At 45.4% G+C, this 19,728-nt stretch overlaps 1 protein-coding gene across 16 annotated transcripts in view; it reads right to left on the reverse strand.

Moving 5' to 3' along the window:
* Positions 1–291: 291 nt before the first annotated feature.
* Positions 292–19,728, reverse strand: part of LOC135545774 (protocadherin alpha-C2-like) — a 214,420-nt gene continuing 194,983 nt past the window's right edge. For all 16 annotated transcript variants that reach the window (XM_064973645.1, XM_064973633.1, XM_064973634.1 and 13 more), the window contains one exon: positions 292–3,819. In XM_064973645.1, the coding sequence (XP_064829717.1) occupies positions 3,518–3,819 (302 nt within the window). In that variant the 3' untranslated portion in view covers positions 292–3,517. The remainder of the gene's footprint in view (positions 3,820–19,728) is intronic.

Here is a 19,728-nt window from a genome sequence, read left to right on the forward strand (position 1 = left end):
AGAGACTGAGAGTGAAGTATATATGCCTACCCTCCTCCGCCGACCAATGCAGATCAATGTCTGTTCTCTCTCTCTCCTCTCTCTCTCTCTCTCTCTCTCTCTTTCTCTCTTTCTCTTTCTCTCTCTCTCTCTCTCTCTCTCTCTCTCTCTCTCTCTCTCTCTCTCTCTCTCTCTCTCTCTCTCCCCCTCTCTCCCTCTCTCCCTAGCAACAATGTCCCACCGTGAGGCAAATATACTGATGCGCTGTGCATGGACTGTTTCCAAACAAGCTGTAAGGCGACAACGTCAGTCTCATTTTTATGAAAGAAAACTTTATTGAGTGATTTATAAACAAAACACATTACCACTGTATCCATTTAGGGCAAATAAAAAAATGGAAAGAAATGCAATTTCACAATTTTACAGTCATAGTAGATGAGCAGGTGTACAAAAAAAGGTTTTACAACAGATCAGTACTACCCAGTAGACCAGGACAGCACCACCATTGTTCACCACCGTACTCTAAATAAAGAATGACAGCGTGAACGCTCACTAAACACAAGCATACACTACATATACCATTTTTACATTGGACTTTTTTTCTGTCATTTTTTAACATTTTATCTGTTGAAAGGGGGTGGAAGGGAAAATATAGCTCATCACAGGATCATACATATTTCAATTACAATATTAGTGTTAGGTAGAGCATCATGTCAAAGCCGGACACAAAACAACGTATTATTATCATATTTTTTTATTTTTTTTATTACCTTTTCTTTGCTTGTTCTCAAAAACAAAAATTATATTTTGGTAAAACAAAATGAACAGAGTTGCATTCAAGGCCATCACACTATAGCATTTACAAATATCTAAGAGGTTAAGTTAACGTATAACACCACTGTGGAGTGTGTAGGATGTTATATGCACAAGATGCATTGTAGAGACGGTACACACAAATATCTCCTTAGCGAGTCATGAAGTAAAATGATAATACAAAATAATAAAATCATAACCATCTATTTCTATATATATATATTTCTCTATATACTATGTTTCCTTTGGGACTTACATGCAGCAGCCACTTTAGTGGAGTGAAGTCATACTGAGCTGCAGAACTTGGGGGGTGTGGCAACAACTTACAGGCAAGGGAAGGAGGAACCAATAGAAGCAGGGCTGAAGCATGTCTCCGCCCCTTCACAAAACCTCCTGAAAGAGGATTGGTGGGATAGAGTTGTGGGGCAGGAATCCTTAGATGCTCGTATTTAGTCATTAATAATGTAATAATCAGGTTACACATCGCATTTATTAATGCAAAGTCCATGTATGAAATGCAAGTCTAAATCTACATTTATCATGTACATAAAAGCCAATGGGTGACCTACTGTTTCCATATATGTTTACCCAGGAACATGGAGGACAGGGATAGCCCTCAGCACCATGCCCCAGACCTCCATCCCTGTCCCCATCCCACCTCGTCCCCTCTCGCCAGTGACCACAAACAGGAATGAACAGCGTAGTATTCACAAGTTAAAAGCACTCAACCGTTTTGCACTTAGAGGCATCTGACATTGGCTAACAGAGTAGTGGACCACCGGCACCGACTGGGTTCTACAGGCCTCACACATATTACTGATCCCAGCACACCACAAGGTTCAGAGTAGGCCTTCCCAGTTCACCCTGAATGAACAGGGGGTTAGAGAGGGGGGGGTCTATTGCCAGAAAAAGAGAGAGATGAAGGGCAGGGGGGGACAAGAAGAAGCACTGCAGATCAGTTAAAGCTAACAAAACAGAGAATGAAATCGTGGCTCTTCTCCAAGAACAAATAAAAAGAGAAAAATATGTCATCATCATCACATGAAGAAGCAGTCTGTGGTTGGGGTAAGGGAGGGGTGGTGTGGGGTTGAGGGTGGAAAGCTCAGGGGAGTGGGGAGGATAGAGATCAGGTTGGGTATCAGGTAAAGGATGGTTGCTACCAAACATTCAGAGCAGAAAGCATCAGGCTTTTGCTGAGTGGCAGGGAAGAGATCATCTTTAGCTGGAGACACTCCTGCTATTCTACAAGGTTCCAACTGAAACCTGATCAACAAGCTGGATCACAGGCCAACTCAGCTGGACTCGTCTCTTTCGTTCTCAAGATAATCTGAAGTGTTCCTCCTTTCTCTCATTCCCTCTTTCTCTGTCTTCACATTGAGCTGTTGGCTCCTTTGACAGAGAGGGATCTCCTTGAGCTGTTGGCTGCTTTGAGAGACAGGGATCTCATTGAGCTGTTGACTGTTTTGAGAGACAGGGATCTCATTGAGCTGTTGGCTGTTTTGAGAGAGAGGGATCTCATTGAGCTGTTGGCTGTTTTGAGAGAGAGGGATCTCATTGAGCTGTTGGCTGTTTTAAGAGAGATGGATCTCATTGAGCTGTTGTCTGAGAGAGATTTCATTGAGCTGTTGGCTGCTTTGAGAGAGAGAGAGAGATCTCATTGTCCCAGAATAGAGTATTGAGCAGACCAACCAGGAGTTATTGCAGGGGATGCAGCTGTCGATCCTGAGAGGCGTAGATCTACAGTACACGTGTGTACTGCTAAGGAGACTGTACTGCTGGGGAAAAAGCTTGCGTATTGTTATTTGTTCGCTGTGGTTTGTTGGCAGCTCCTAGATTTTGTACCTCTCTCCAGGTCTCAGGTGTCCTCAGTGTCCATGTTTGTGAGTGTGTGTGTCAACGTGTATGTGTGTATCATTGACAGCCATGTTTTCCTTGCCGGCTCAGGGAACACTGACAGATAGAGAACGCGATAGGAAGCTGCAGCAGCAGTGTCATGTTAGCCTTTAGCCTCAGCTTTAGCGACTCTCTCCTGTGCTATTTACAAGTGTGAGTGTCCAGCTCTAAACATCTAGCGCTGTCTGTGTCTTCGAATTACTTTCTTTTCTTCTTCTTGACATTTGCTTTTTTTGTTCTTTTTCCGAGGCTGGCACAGAGCTGTTTTCTTCTCATCCTCAGATGTTATTTTCCTTTCAAAGAAAAGAGATTATACAACATGGTGGGAAAGGGTAAGAGGTGCCAACGTATCCGTGGGAGAGAAGGTGAAAAGCCGAGGGCAAGGGGAGACTGTAGCTCTTGTTCCCTTGCCGAGAAGAGTGGGAGGGTATTATTTGGCTCAGGGTGTATAGGCAGGCACCAGGGGGCATGGAGGAAAATGCATCAATACATTTTTTTCTCATCAAGGCATGATTATTAAACAATTACCCAAGACAGGGATTTGGAGGAGACGTTAAACTACAGTAATCTTGGTAAGGCCAGATTATTATCAGAGAGAGTTAGAAAGGCCTGGGCTATTATCTTTGTTCCAGGGGTGGGTATTGAGCGGAGGACGGCAGTGTGACTTTGTCTGCCTGTCTGTGTTACTGAGCCAGAGATGATGAAGTTGAACTGGGGATCTCTCTTTTCACCTGTTGTCTCAAATACTTGTATTTTTGTTACCAGGTGGACTTTGGTTGCTACCTTTGTTTTAACAGCTCCCTTTCCTTCTCTTCCTCGTCCTCCTCCTCCGCTACTCGTCATCATCCTTCCCCTTATCCTTCTTATCCTTCTTCTCCTTCTTCTTCTTCTTCTTCTTCTTGGCCTCCTCCTTCTTTCCGAAAGTGATGAAGTCGCTCTTGTCGTCCTCTCCTCCCTGCTGGCGGATTGAGATGATTGCGGGGGATCCGGGGATGATAAAGGCTTCGGGGGGGACCTCGCCAGGCTTCAGGTGCTGGGGGGGCCCACCGGGACCGCCTGCACCGTAACGGAAGTGCCAGCTGTTACTATCCACTCCAGCTCCCATGGGCGGGGACGTCTCTCCACCCTCAGCATCTAGGGAGAGAGAGAAAGATGGGGGGTTATTGATGTTGAGATAGAATCATCAGTCTCATCTATGGTGCATAAAGGGGGTTGTAAGATCGGTGTTACTGTCATTGTCATGGCAATGGACACTTCACAGAAAAGCATGAGAAACCTCTGCCATATCAGACTGCATCCTGTGGTGATGCATCATGACACAGTCCACACTGTGCTGCATCGAAAAACCACAGGAGTACTCTGATCACCCTGACTACCATTGTGATGTCACTAATCGGTCACTAATCCACATAAACAGCCATAACACCCCTCAAAAGAAAGGGGTGGCGACACAGAATGCAAGCTTTCAAATGCTTCCACTGGTAAGCGGCCGTACAGAATCAAAGCGTCGGTCACACCTGTCCTTCCCACGTCTAGCGTCCTCGATTGGTGCTATGAGATAAGACATGAATCGCTCCATCACGCCGGGAGAAGCAGGGAAAGGTCAGGGAATAAAGACATGGCATTTGAAAGGAAAGCCAACAAGCAGTTTACAGACTGAGTGCTTGTTCTGGGAGATGACTGTGCTTAAACTTCCATCACAGATCACCACTGAAGCGCTAAACTAAAAAAGTTAAATACAGACTTTTCCTGTTCAATAGAAGTGGTTATGGCCAGCACAGACTGAAGAGCCTACATTATACACAGTATACAGCTGTGTATGTGTGTGTGCGTGCTTGTGTCCAAATCAAATCAAATGTATTTATAAAGCCCTTTTTACATCAGCCGATGTCACAAAAGTGCTTATACAGAAACCCAGCCTAAAACCCCAAACAGCAAGCAATGCAGATGTAGAAGCACGGTAGCAAGGAAAAACTCCCTAGAAAGGCAGGAACCTAGGAAGAAACATGGAGAGGAACCAAGCTCTGAGGGGTGGCCAGTCCTCTTCTGGAGATTATAAGAGTACATGGCCATTAAGGCCAGATCGTTCTTCAAGATTTTCAAACGTTCATAGATGACCAGCCGGGTGTGTGCTTGCGTGTGTGTGTGCAAGATGTGTCAGTCAGTAGCTTCAACAACAGTGAACTAAACCCTCTCCAACACTCAGTATTTTAAGTGGTCTCCAGTTAGTTAAACAAGGATGTACTCAGTGCTTTGAGACAGACAGGTGTGACACCGCCTCTCTAGACTGCCTCCATCTCTAGACACATGTCATGACTCACTGCAGCAGAGCAGAGTGACTCTTGGCTCAGCTCTCCCTTCCCGACCCCATCAGTCTACCCAAGGAGAGAGAGCACTCCCCTGTACACATAAATAATACAATTAAAGGGGCGAGAGTGCACACATAAATAACTTCTCATTAAAGGAGATGGGGATGGCAGAGGTGCCTGGTCGGTCAAACTCACTGTGACTCTGCGTTATTCAAAGTGTGTGTGTTTGTGTGTGTATGTGTGTGTGTGTTGACAACCCAGGGTGCGTGTAACAAAGCTCCCACACCAACTTGAAGACCCAAGGATCCAGATAGGATTGTTCTAACTACTACCCCGTTATGTCTTCTCAGTCCCCTAACCCATAAAACGAGATGCGCGCACGCACACACACACACACACACACACACACACACACACACACACACACACACACACACACACACACACACACACACACACACACACACACACACACACACACACACACACACACACACACACACACACACACACACACACACACACACACACAAACAGCAAATAAAACTCCCACAACACTTTCCCTCGTTCCTCACAGCTATGACCTAGTTTCTACACTTCCTTCACGTTTCTCCATTTATTTCTCTCGCTTTTTTTGACTTCCTTCCAAAGTGGAGTTTAACAAAACTGTATTCACCCAAGTAGAATGAACTGTGTCTGGAAGAGGGAGTGCTGGCCTCATAACACCCAGGGTATGGAAGCCCATCTCACTATTCCCTGTCCTCCCCAACCAAGCCTCTATTGGACAGTTAGGAGGGCATGTCCTGCCCTGGTATAGTCTAATAAAAAAATAAAAAAATGTAACCTTTATTTAACGAGGCAAGTCAGTTAAGAACAAATTCTTATTTACAATGACGGACTACACCGGCCAAACCTGGACGACGCTGGGCCAATTGTGCGCCGCCCTATGGGACTCCCAATCACGGCCCGGATTGTGACACAGCCTGGATGGTCAAAGTACTTTCAGCTCAAATTCCCATCAACATTACTTTTTGTCTTGACAGATGTGCTAAAGGCAGCCAAAATACCTTGGATATATATACAGCACCAGTCAAACGTTAGGACAAACCGACTCATTCAAGGGGTTTTCTTTATTTTGAATATTTTCTACATTGTAGAAAAGTAGTGAAGACATCAAAACTATTAAATAACAGATATAGAATCATGTAGTAACCAAAAATGTGTTAAACCAATCAAAATCTATTTTATATTTGAGATTCTTCAAAGTAGCCACCCTTTGCCTTGATGACAACATTGTACACTCTTGGCATTCTCTCAACCAGCTTCATGAGGTAGTCACGTGGAATGCATTTTAATTAACAGGTGTGCCTTGTTAAAAGTTAATTTGTGTAATTTATTTCCATCTTAATGCGTTCGAACCAATCAGTTGTATTGTGACAAGGTAGGGGTGGTATACAGAAGATAGCCCTATTTGGTAAAATACCAAGTCCATATTATGGCAAGAACAGCTCAAATAAGCAAAGAGACATGAAGGTCAGTCAATCCAGAACATTTCAGTTCAGTCGCAAAATCCATCAAGTGCTATGATGAAACTGGCTCTCATGAGGACCCGCACAGGAAAGGAGGACCCAGATTTACCTCTGCTGCAGAGGTCAAGTTCATTAGAGTTAACTGCACCTCAGATTGCAGCCCAAATATATGCTTCATAGAGTTCAAGTAAAAGACACATCTCAATATCAATTGTTCAGAGGAGACTACGTGAATCAGGCCTTCATGGTCAAATTGCTGCAAAGAAAACATTACTAAAGGGCACCAATAAGAAGAGACTTTCTTGGGTTAAGAAGCACGAGCAATGGACAATAGACTGGTGGAAATATGTCCTTTGGTCTGATGAGTCCAAATTTGAGATTCTTGGTTCCAACCTCTGTAATCTTTGTGAAACGCAGAATAGGTGAATGGCACACTGAACCAGCATGGCTCATACAGCAGCGATACGCCACACAGAGCCTTGCATTCACCCCTTTGGGGTCTTTCCTATTTTGTTGCATTACAACATGTAATTTACATACACAAAATAGTCCAAATTGGTGAAGTGAAAAGAAAAACAATACTTGTGAAAGGAAAACAAGCAAAGAGGGAAAAGTGGTGTGTTTCACCCCCTTTGGTATGAAGCCCCTAAATAAGATCTGGTGCAACCAACTACCTTCAGAAGTCACATAATTAGTCAAATAATGTCCATCTGTGTGCAATCTAAGTGTCACATGATCTGTCACACGATGGTAGTATATATATACACCTGTTCTGAAAGGCAACACAGTCTGCAATACAACTAAGCAAGGGGCACCACCAAGCAAGCAGCACCATGAAGACCAAGGAGCTCTCCAAACAGGTCAGGGAAGTTGTGGAGAGGTACAGATCGGGGTTGGGTTATAAAAAAAATATCTGAAACTTTGAACATCTCACGGAGCACCATTAAATTGCTTATAAAAAATGGAAAGAATTTGGCACCACAACAAACCTGCCAAGAGAAGGCCGCCCACCAAAACTCACGGACCAGGCAAGGAGGGCATTAATCAGAGGCAACAAATAGACCAAAAATAACCTTGAAGGAGCTGCAATGCTCCACAGTGGAGATTGGAGTATCTGTCCATAGGACCACTTTGAGCTGTACACTCCACAGAGCTGGGCTTTACAGAAGAGTGGCCAGAAAAAAACATTCACATTCACCATTAAAAAAATAAGCAAACACTTTTGGTGTTCACCAAACATATGGAGGAAGGTACTCTGGTCAGATAAGACTAAAATTGAGATTTTTAGCCATCAAGGAAAACACAATGTCTGGCATAAACCCAACACCTCTTATCACCCCAAGAACAACATCTATGGTGGATGCAGCATTATGCTGTGGGGATATTTTTCATCGGCAGGGACTGGGAAACTGGTCAGAATTGAAGGAATAAAGATTACCATTAAGTAAAGCGATGTTCTTGAGGGAAACCTTCCAGAGATTTGAGACTGGAACGGAGGTTCACCTTCCAGCAGGACAATGACCCTAAGCATCCTGCTAAAGCAACACTTGAGTGGTATAAGGGGAAACATTTCAATGTCTTGGAATGGCCTAGTCAAAGCCCAGACCTCAATCCAATTGAGAATCTGTGGCATGACTTAAAGATTGTTGTATACCAGCGGAACCCATCCAACTTGAAGGGGCTGGAGCAGTTTTGTCTTGAAGAATGGGCAAAAATCACAGCAGCTAGATGTGCCAAGCTTATAGAGACATACCCCAAGATCCTTGCTGCTGGAATTGCTGCAAAAGGTGGCTCTACAAAGTATTGACTTCGGGGGGGGGGGATGAATAGTTATGCACGCTCAAGTTTTCTGTTTTTTTTTGTTTTATGTCTTGCTTGTTTCACTATTTAAAAAAATTTTTAGCATCTTCAAAGCTGTAGGCATGTTGTGTAAATCAAATTATACAAACCCCCTTAAATCTATTTTAATTCCAGGTTATAAGGCAACAAAACAGGACAAATACTTTCGCTAGTCACTGTCCCATCTGGTTTGTGCTTACTGGGACTATCATTGGTTTTTCAACAAGGCATGACCCAACACACATACAGGCTGTGTAAGGGCTATTAGACAAAGAAGGAGAGTGATGGAGTGCTCCATCAGATGACCTGGCCTCCACAATCACCCGACCTCAACCAAATTGAGATGGTTTGGGATGAGTTGGACCGCAGAGGAAGGAAAAGTAGCCAAAAAGTGCTCTGCATATGTGGAAACTCCTTCAAGACTGTTGGAAAAGCATTCCTCATGAAACTGGTTGAGAGAATGCCAAGAGTGTGCAAAGCTGTCTTCAAGGCAAAGGGTGGCTACTTTGAAGAATCTCAAATATAAAACATATTTTCATTTGTTTAACACTTTTTTTGCTTACTAAATGATTCCATATGTGTTATTTCATAGTTTTGATGTCTTCACTATTATTCTGCAATGTCGAAAATAGTAAAAAGAAAGAAAAACCCTTGAATGAGTAGGTGTGTCCAAACTTTTGACTTGTACTGTACATGTACAGAAGAATGGGACTAGGTTTTAAGGACTATGAAGCACCCCAAGGGGCAGAGCCCCATCCCTTGGTACAGGGCAAGAGTTCCCTGAGTCAGTTTTGATCAGCCAGTACAGTCTCATCTAGCAGGGAGTAATTGATGTTGCCAGAGGGAGGCATTGTTACATGGCTTCAAAGAACAGGAACAAGACAACAGATCTAGCCTGCCTTCACCTTCACCACCTCCACCAGCACCATCACCTTCACCTCTTCCACCACCTCCACCTCCTTCACCACCTCCTTCACCCCTCCACCATCAATACCTCCACAAAATCTCCACCTCCACCATATACCATATCCACCACATCCACCAATTCCACCACACAAAGCTCACAACTAGAACACCGATGCATTCTAAAATTACACTATTCCTCTCTTCTCTGGCTTTATCTCTGAATTCATAAGGAACCAAAATAGTTGTTTCTTACCAAAGCATTTTTAAGTGCTTTAAACAGCAGCTGAGGGACGAAGCAAACACACATTTTATGACAATTAAGTGACCATTAAAACAATTAAAACTATGGATTATGATGATGTTCACAAATCTCTTTATCCTCCCCTCTTCCTCTTTCTCTCCTCTGCTCAAACCAATCCTCTCATCCCTTCTCCTCCCTCTCCATTTCTCCCCCCCCCCACTTTTTTCTCTCCTCTCTATCTCTCTCCCGCCTTCTTCCCCTGCCGTCCCTTCTCCTTTCCTCCCCCTCTCCCTCACTGCTCTCACCCCCTCGGTCCCAGCCCGGGCTCTCTGCTGGAGCTGCTCAGAGTGATGGATTGTGGGAGTAAATCCAGGCCAGGCGTGGGCAGCGTCACGTCCCCTGCATGGCACACACTCCTAATCTCTCTTATGGAGTCAAACACTGCAGGAAGTATTTCAGGCTGATGGGATGGTGTCCTATTCACCTCTCTCATACATAGCCTACAGAAGCTGTCCTATTCACCTCTCTCATACATAGCCTACAGAAGCTGTGCTATTCACCTCTCTCATACATAGCCTACAGAAGCTGTCCTATTCACCTCTCTCATACATAGCCTACAGAAGCTGTCCTATTCACCTCTCTCATACATAGCCTACAGCTGTCCTGTTCACCTCTCTCATACATAGCCTACAGAAGCTGTCCTATTCACCTCTCTCATACATAGCCTACAGAAGCTGTCCTATTCACCTCTCTCATACATAGCCTACAGAAGCTGTCCTATTCACCTCTCTCATACATAGCCTACAGAAGCTGTCCTATTCACCTCTCTCATACATAGCCTACAGAAGCTGTCCTATTCACCTCTCTCATACATAGCCTACAGAAGCTGTCCTATTCACCTCTCTCATACATAGCCTACAGAAGCTGTCCTATTCACCTCTCTCATACATAGCCTACAGAAGCTGTCCTATTCACTGTCCTATCTCTCATACATAGCCTACAGAAGCTGTCCTATTCACCTCTCTCATACATAGCCTACAGAAGCTGTCCTATTCACCTCTCTCATACATAGCCTACAGAAGCTGTCCTATTCACCTCTCTCATACATAGCCTACAGAAGCTGTCCTATTCACCTCTCTCATACATAGCCTACAGAAGCTGTCCTATTCACCTCTCTCATACATAGCCTACAGAAGCTGTCCTATTCACCTCTCTCATACATAGCCTACAGAAGCTGTCCTATTCACCTCTCTCATACATAGCCTACAGAAGCTGTCCTATTCACCTCTCTCATACATAGCCTACAGAAGCTGTCCTATTCACCTCTCTCATACATAGCCTACAGAAGCTGTCCTATTCACCTCTCTCATACATAGCCTACAGAAGCTGTCCTATTCACCTCTCTCATACATAGCCTACAGAAGCTAGCCTACAGAAGCTGTCCTATTCACCTCTCTCATACATAGCCTATGTCCTATTCACCTCTCTCATACATAGCCTACAGAAGCTGTCCTATTCACCTCTCTCATACATGTCCTATTCACCTCTCTCATACATAGCCTACAGAAGCTGTCCTATTCACCTCTCTCATACATAGCCTACAGAAGCTGTCCTATTCACCTCTCTCATACATAGCCTACAGAAGCTGTCCTATTCACCTCTCTCATACATAGCCTACAGAAGCTGTCCTATTCACCTCTCTCATACATAGCCTACAGAAGCTGTCCTATTCACCTCGCTCATACATAGCCTACAGAAGCTGTTCTATTCACCTCTCTCATACATAGCCTACAGAAGCTGTCCTATTCACCAACCTGGTCTCAGAGCATTTCATATTATTCTGTATGTAAATCCGGGACACTCCATTTTGTATGATATATTAAGTTTTGTATGTATTAATTTGTGGATGTCCATCACCCATTTAATATGATATGTTAGGAATTACAATTCACATAATGTCTTGTGAATTTGCAAAATGTACAATATGTTACAAATTTGCTAAACATACGATATGATATGAATTTGTAAAACGTATGACATGTTACGAATTCTAGCTAGGTGTCTACGTGACTAATGTTAGCTAGGGGTTAGGGTTAAGGTTAGGGTTATGTTTAGGAGTTAGGTAAGAGGGTTAAGGTTAAGGTTATGGCAAGGGGAAAGTTTAGCTAAAAGGGTTAAGGTTAGGGGAAGGGTTAGCTTAAAAGGTTAAAGTTATGGTTAGGGGAAGTGTTAGCTAACACGCTAAGTAGTTGCAAAGTAGTTCAAAAGTAGGTGTGAGTGGCAAATTAGCTAAAATGCTCAAGTTGTCTCTGATGATATTCACATTCGCAAACTTTGGATCGCTAGACGTTTGCATTATATGCCTATCCATCCACCGTGACCAACCACCGTACTTTCGTTTTTGTAAAGTAAACACCTGCCTTATGTAACCATACCAAATGTAACATACCATACTAATTTGACTGTCCCGGATTGACGTTTACTATGTTACGTCTAGTCTATGAGACCAGGCTGTATTAATTCTCGTACATAGTCCTCTTTCTCTACTCTTCTCCCCTACATTGTACACTTGCTCACTTCCCTTCATGGATTTAAAAGGAAATGACTGGTGTAGGAAATATGGCGGCAACTCTCTAACCAACGCTCAAACTAATCCAATGCTTTTTAAATACATGGAGAGGATTGCACAATTTGAATGCAAGGAAGGAAACATTATAGAGAATATCCTCACTACTACCAGACATTTTGCATTGTCTTCTCTGTCAGAGGGCACATACCACAGACTGGCCGACAGACAGACGGACACAGACACTATAGTTACAGCAGTCACATAGTCCTATTTCTCACTTCCGATTCTAGACAGGAGTGCTATCTGACCTCCACTGATTTTGTCATCAGAGCCATGAGACCTATGAATAGACAGTCAGACAGACAGAAAGACAGAGGGTGAGGATAAGAGGAGAAGAAGAGCAGGAGACAGACACGGTCACTGCTCTCTCTCTCTCTCTTTCTCTCTCAGACTCAGAGATAGTGAGAAAGTCATATTAATTTGCTGTGAGAGATCCCACTCTCCCTCTCTGTATCAACCTCAGCTAAATGCAATTATCTGACTCCCAGACAACATTGTGAACTGATTCTGCTCTTTGAAAGGGAGAACATTAAGTGAAAGGAGGAATGAGAGGAGAAAAGGAAAGACAGCGATCCTAGAAAGTGGCAGGGTATTTACTCTACAATGCCTTTGCTCAGCTTTCCTGCCGCTAGGTAATTTCCTGTCTAAAACGGCTCAGGCAGATGATGAGACACCCGTGATACAAACAAAGAGGATTCCAGAGAGTGATGACTCACTGCGAGAGAGAGAGAGCAGGCATTATGGCTTGGTAGAATAGCCTTATAATTGTCTCTGACATATCATGACCAAGCCAAAAGCCCCATGACTGGGTCTGACTGCACATCGAGATATCAAAATCCAGGTCCAAATGAATCTAGCCACCTCTCCTCCCTCCACTCTGAATCCATTAATGCTACATTACTTGCTTGTCTATATCTTTCTGTCTTTTTTGCTCACTGCCCTCGAGCGTCAATTAGATTAGATTCAGCCATAACAATCAAACAGAAAGAGAACCTCTGACTGTGTTCCATCATCACATTCCTCGCCCATCACAGATCCACACACGGCCACAGCGACAATCTGATTTGTCGATGGCTGTTGCAGTGCAAAAAATCTCTCTCACTGATTCTCCCTCCCTCCCTTCTTCCCTCGCTCCCTCCTTCCCGCTCTATCTCCCTCACTTCTTCTGACCTTTCGTCTAATCTAGCGCGAAACCTGGTCCAGCAAACACCCGTCCCTTCCAGTTACTGATAGAGCATGCATTATGCCTATCACTGTTGTGGAAACATTATTGTGATTGGAAATTAAACCGCTTGTCCATCACTGATCACTAAGAGGCACATTAGTGATGGGAATGATTTGTTTTACACTGAGATGATCACAGCCTAACACCCTCTCTGTATCATTGTATCTCTCTCTGTTGTGTTTCTACATTTTTCAGTCTCTTCCTCTGCCTCTGTCTTTAACAAAGATATAAATCATAACCCGACACTCTCATACTCCAAGTCTCACACTCCGAGATGTTTTCTCTCTCAGAAGCAGATATAGAAAGCAATACACTTCTCTAATGTAGCCTAACTCTCAACCTCTCTCTCTCTCTCTCTCTCTCTCTCTCTCTCTCTCTCTCTCTCACGGTTTGTTAATGTCTCCCCTCTTCTCTCTGCTATCCAAGGTTTTCACAGTGACTTAAATCATCCAGGAGCTCCATTTTGCCACGTCTACTTTATTCATCCCCTCGTCTCGCCCCACGATCTATTGGCCGCTTGGGCAGAAGCGCAGTGGAGCGCAGTGCAGCGTTACATAACGAGGGGAGGAGAAGGAGAGGAGAGGAGGAGGGGAGAGGAGGTGAAGGAGAGAGGAGGTGAAGGAGAGAGGAGGAGGAGGAGGAGGAGAGAGGAGAAGGAGAGAGGAGGAGAGAGGAGAAGGAGAGAGAAGGAGAGAGGAGGAGGAGGAGGAGAGAGGAGGAGAAGGAGAGAGGAGGAGAGAGGAGGAGGAGAGAGGAAGAAGGGAGAGAGGAAGTGCAGGGATGCAAGTATGAAATGTGATCCACCCAGAAAGGCAGAAAACATTCTGCTAAAAATTCTGAAGGTGCAGATTTTTTTAGAGAGAGAGGCACTGCAGTGGTGGAGGATACTTGTCATGATAGAAAGCTATCCGTGCTGGGACCACACCCTTCTCTATCAAAACACATATGCTACGTATGTGCTCTGTGTGTTTGTGCCCTGTTTGTGTGTGTGTGTGTGTGTGCCGTGCGCACACCTAGAAGTGTAATGTCCAGATGGATCATGTGACACATGGTGGAGACAAGCTTTCCCAAGAGACAGTCTTGAACAGGAGGACGAGCCACTGCCAAGGGTGTGTGTGTGTGTGTGTGTGTGTGTGTGTGTGTGTGTGTGTGAGTGTGTGTTCATCTGAAGGAGAGTAATGCTTCTAATGAGGATGATAGGGTCATTAATAGTGACTAAATATCAGGCTAGAAGAAACAGATTTATTCTCAGTGGAGCAGAGAGAGAGGGGGGAGGAAGAGAGGGGAGGGAGGGAGAGAGGAGGAAGGAGAGAGGGGAGTGTGTATTCATAGCAGCAAGATGTGTGACCTGTTACCACAAGAAAAGGGCTACCAGTGAAGAAGAAACACCATTGCAAATACAACCTAAAAATGTTTTTATTTACTTTGTACTTAAACTATTTGCACATCATTACATTACTCTGGTCAGATGTGACTAAAATTGAGGTTTTTTGCCATCAAGGAAAACACTATGTCTCTCAAATCCAACACCTCTCATCACCCCGAGAACACCATTTTTCATAGGCAGGGACTGGGAAACTGGTCACAATTGAAGAAATTATGGATGGCGCTAAATACAGGGAAATACATTAAGGGAAACCTGTTTCAGTCATCCAGAGATTTGAGACTGGGACGGAGGTTCACCTTCCAGCAGGACAGTGACCCTAAGCATCCTGCTAAAGCAACACTCGAGTGGTTTAAGGGGAAACGTTGAAATGTTTTGGAATGGCCTAGTCAAAGCCCAGACCTCAATCCATTTGAGAATCTGTGGTATGACTTAAAGATTGTTGACACCAGCGGAACCCATCCAACTTGAAGGAGCTGGAGCAGTTGTGTCCTGAAGAATGGGCAAACATCCCAGTGGCTGGATGTGTGTAAATCAAATCATACAACCCACCCCCAAAAAATCCCTTTTAATTCCGGGTTGTAAGGCAACAAAATAGGAAAAATGCCAAGGGGGTGAATACTTTCGCAAGAAACTGCAGGCAGAAGTCAGATGGGATGGAAATGGGGAGGGGTTGAGGAGAAAGAAGAAAAGATAGGGAGGCATTTTTGGATGAGCAGTGAGGAACAGCTTAGTCTTCCCCTCCTGAATTCCCTCTCTGCCCCAGGCAATTTCCAGAGAGTTCTATCCAGCACACCTGCCCACATAACAGTAATTCCACCATGGAGTCTCTGCTTAAGCAGCTGAAAGCTGCATCTTCAACCCTCCAACTCTGCATTCATAAAATGTGAATTCTATGTCTGCACCCTCCTCCAATCTAACCCAGCATTGCTCTGTGGTCATGTTGTTGGACTCCAGGAGGTTGAGTTGCGGGAGAGTGACACAGAATGGACCACATGCCGAGGACTTAATTTCCTGAAGAGAGGGAGCACAAAATACCTCCGCTTTCCTCTTCCTCTTCCCCTTCCTCCACCTCTCTTCCCTTCCTCCCACTTCCTCCCCCCTCTCACACTTCATCTCTCTCTCACCCTTCCTCCCTCTCTCTCACCCGTCCTCCCTCTCTCTCACCCGTCCTCCCTCTCTCTCACCCTTCCTCCCTCTCTCTCCCCCTTCATCCCCCTCTCTCACCCTTCCTCCCTCTCTCACCCTTCCTCTCTCTCTCACCCTTCCTCCCTCTCTCTCCCCCTTCACCCCCTTCGCTCACCCTTCCTAACCCTCTATCACCCTTCCTAACCCTCTATCACCCTTCCTATCCATCTCTCACCCTTCCTCCCCCTCTATCACCCTTCCTAACCCTCTATCACCCTCCCCCCCTCTCTCCACCCTCATCCTCTATCCTCTGTTTAGCCTCGACAGGTGCAAGCTGTTGTTGACTCCTGTCCCCCCTCATCAAATCAGGCTGTGTGTGTGTGTATGTGTGTTTGTGTGTGTGAGTATATGTGCATGTCATCAGATACAGCAGTAATGCAGAAAGACCTGCACTAAACCTGCCTCCACCTCTGCAGCACAGCACAGCCCTTTCTATGTAGGTCAGTCTCCCTCTCTCTTTCTCCCTCACTCTCTCTCCTTCCCTCTCTACCTCACTCTCTCTCTCCTTCCCTCTCCCTCACTCCCTCTCTCCTTTTTTACCCTTGCCATGCCCTTCTCAGAACATTTCTAGCTAACACATCTTCTTCCTCCCTCCAAATACGTCTCCCTCCTTTCCTCTAACACTTGTTTTTATTCTCTCCGTCGTAGTTTTGTTTTTAACCAACAGTCACCTCCCTTTTTCTATCTTTATAAACAGGCTTCAACCTCAACACACTCCACGTCCATATTTCCATCTCCCTCTCTCCCTGCATATCTCTCTCCCTCCCTTCCTCTCTCCCTGCATGTCTCTCTCCCTCCCTTCCTCTCTCCCTGCATATCTCTCTCCCTCTCTTCCTCTCTCCCTGCATGTCTCTCTCCCTCCCTTCCTCTCTCCCTGCATGTCTCTCTCCCTCCCTTCCCCTCTCCCTGCATATCTCTCTCCCTCTCTTCCTCTCTCCCTGCATGTCTCTCTCCCTCCCTTCCCCTCTCCCTGCATGTCTCTCTCCCTCCCTTCCCCTCTCCCTGCATGTCTCTCTCCCTCCCTTCCCCTCTCCCTGCATATCTCTCCCTCCCTTCCCCTCTCCCTGCATATCTCTCCCTCCCTTCCTCTCTCCCTGCATGTCTCTCTCACTCCCTTCCTCTCTCCCTGCATATCTCTCTCCCTGCATGTCTCTCTCCCTCCCTTCCTCTCTCCATATCCCCTCCCTCCCTTCCTCTCTCCCTGCATATCTCTCTCCCTGCATGTCTCTCTCCCTCCCTTCCTCTCTCCCTGCATATCTCTCTCCCTGCATGTCTCTCTCCCTCCCTTCCTCTCTCCATATCCCCTCCCTCCCTCCCAATACCCTCTCTTTGCTGTCTCTATCCACAGTATCTCTCCTTCTCTCTCGACACTCAGTTCAGGGCTATGAATGGTTGCCGTGGAAACTGCATCCTCCAGTGAAGCGGTAGAACATGGGCGTCACAGAGACAGTACTGATGCTGATGGAGAATAATGCTGCAAGCTTTCACACTCTCCCTGTTGCTCGCGGAGAGTCCAACCACTCTCCGCTAGCAACAGCAGCCTTGTACCCCCTCCTCTACCTCCATCTCTCATTTTCTCTCTCTCGCTCCCTCTCGTTCTCTCTCCCTCCCTCTCTCATTCTCTTTTTTTAACTCATTGTCACACTCCCCCCTTTATCTCCCCTTTCCTTCTCTTGCCTCTGACTGCTCTCCATCTCTCCTCTCCTTCCTTTCCCTCTCTTTCTCTTTTCTCTCTCCCAGGGGATCGTTCAGATCCTACACTGTACTCTGTGAATCCCAATGCGTGCCTTTGCTTCAGAGACAGAGCCCTGAAATGGAGGGATGGAGGGAAAGAGGGAGGAGAGGAGAGAGGGAGAGAGATAGCTAGGCAGCAGGCAGAACCCTGATTTCATTAATGTGAGTATGTTAATCTGGGCTCCATCTGTCACACCAGGAGCTGCACACAAAGTAGGTAGCCAACACACACACACACACACACACACACACACACACACACACACACACACACACACACACACACACACACACACACACACACACACACACACACACACACACACGCTCTTTCGTAGATAAAAATACATACACATAGGTATTTACATATGTGAGAGCACATACGCACACTCACAAACACACCAAAGCACCCTGGGGGATGACACAGAGGTGTAATGTTTTGCTGTGGCTCTTCATCCAACAGGCAAAAATAGACTATCAGACACAAACCCACCCTGCAGTTCTAACACTCCCGGGATACAACTACACTCCTAACTACACTAACCTCTCATCTCACACTGCAGCAACATATTAGAGTTACTTCAGGTCCAAACCTGCAGAAAGCAGACAAGCAACGACTGACTGACTGATCATGAGACCAGCAGATGGCTCATTCAATGAGTGTCATGATAGCGGCTGACTGGCCACTTCCATCCGCATCCTCCACTACATTGTCACTGTTAAAACTGACTCACATTTTGAGTTTGTTAAATCAAAGCACTCTACATCCTAAAATGTAGAGTCAACTTCAGCAGACTCTACCCATGAAGACAAGCAGCTCAACCCCTTCAGTCTCCCTCCATTCACCACCCTCTGCTCCAGGCTGCCACTCCTCAACCTGGGCATGACATCAATTGTAGAGTGGGGGAGGCTGTGTGTGTGTGTGTGTGTGTGTGTGTGTGTGTGTGTGTGTGTGTGTGTGTGTGTGTGTGTGTGTGTGTGTGTGTGTGTGTGTGTGTGTGTGTGTGTGTGTGTGTGTGTGTGTGTGTGTGTGTGTGTGTGTGTGGACAGAGAGATCACAATCTACTCAGTTATTGCACTGTCATCCCTCTCTTCCTGTGTCAATCCTTCTCTCTCCCACTCTTTCTCCATCTCTCTGTCCTCCACATTCTATACCTCTTCTACTCCTCTCTTTACCCTCCACTTTCTATCTCCTCTAACCCTCCCTCCCTCCTTCCTTCCCTGGATTTCTACTACATAACACATTCTAGCCGAGTTCCTCTCCACCCAAACACACGTCTTTTCCGGATGTTACTGACCTTGAGTCAGATGTTAATGCTGCTCCTGCAGTCATAATGAGTATGCTAATGAGGTAGAGAGCGGCTGAGAGAAAGAAGCCATGACCTGTCTTGTCCTCCACGGATTACAGCAGTTACAAGAACAGTCAACAGGGTTACCAAATGATGGTGGATGAATGCCATCTTGGCAAAAAGACAAGCTGACACTGCATCACATTGGGCCTATAATAAGAAGGAAGAGTGTGTATGTGAGAGGGAAGGAGGGAGAGAGAGAGTGAGAAAGTGAGAGAGAGAGAGAAAGAGAGAGCGAGAGAGGAAGAGAGGGCAATCTGTAGCACCGGGCCTCACCCTGCTAGAATCTGAAGTCAAATGTCTACTGTTTGCTGATGATCTGGTGCTTCTGTCCCCAACTAATGAGGGCCTACAGCAGCACCTAGATCTTCTGCACAGATTCTGTTAGACCTGGGCCCTGACAGTAAATCTCATTAAGACAAAAATGATAACTCAAAAATCATAATAACTTGCATAATAATTATGCAAAAATATCCTCAGTATACAACGTAAAACACAAAATATTGCATGCAGAGCAGAATTAGGCTGATACCCAGAAAAAGAGTCTTTAAATTCTACAACCAGGAAGCGATTCCCAAACCTTCCATAACAAAGCCATCACCTACAGATCGATTAACCTGGAGAAGAGCCCCCTAAGCAAGCTAGTCCTGGGGTCTGTTCACAAATAGACCCCACAGAGCCCCAGGACAGCAACACATTTAGTCCCAACA

This window comes from Oncorhynchus masou, chromosome 9 (genome assembly GCF_036934945.1).
Source record: "Oncorhynchus masou masou isolate Uvic2021 chromosome 9, UVic_Omas_1.1, whole genome shotgun sequence".
Lineage (NCBI taxonomy): Eukaryota > Metazoa > Chordata > Actinopteri > Salmoniformes > Salmonidae > Oncorhynchus > Oncorhynchus masou.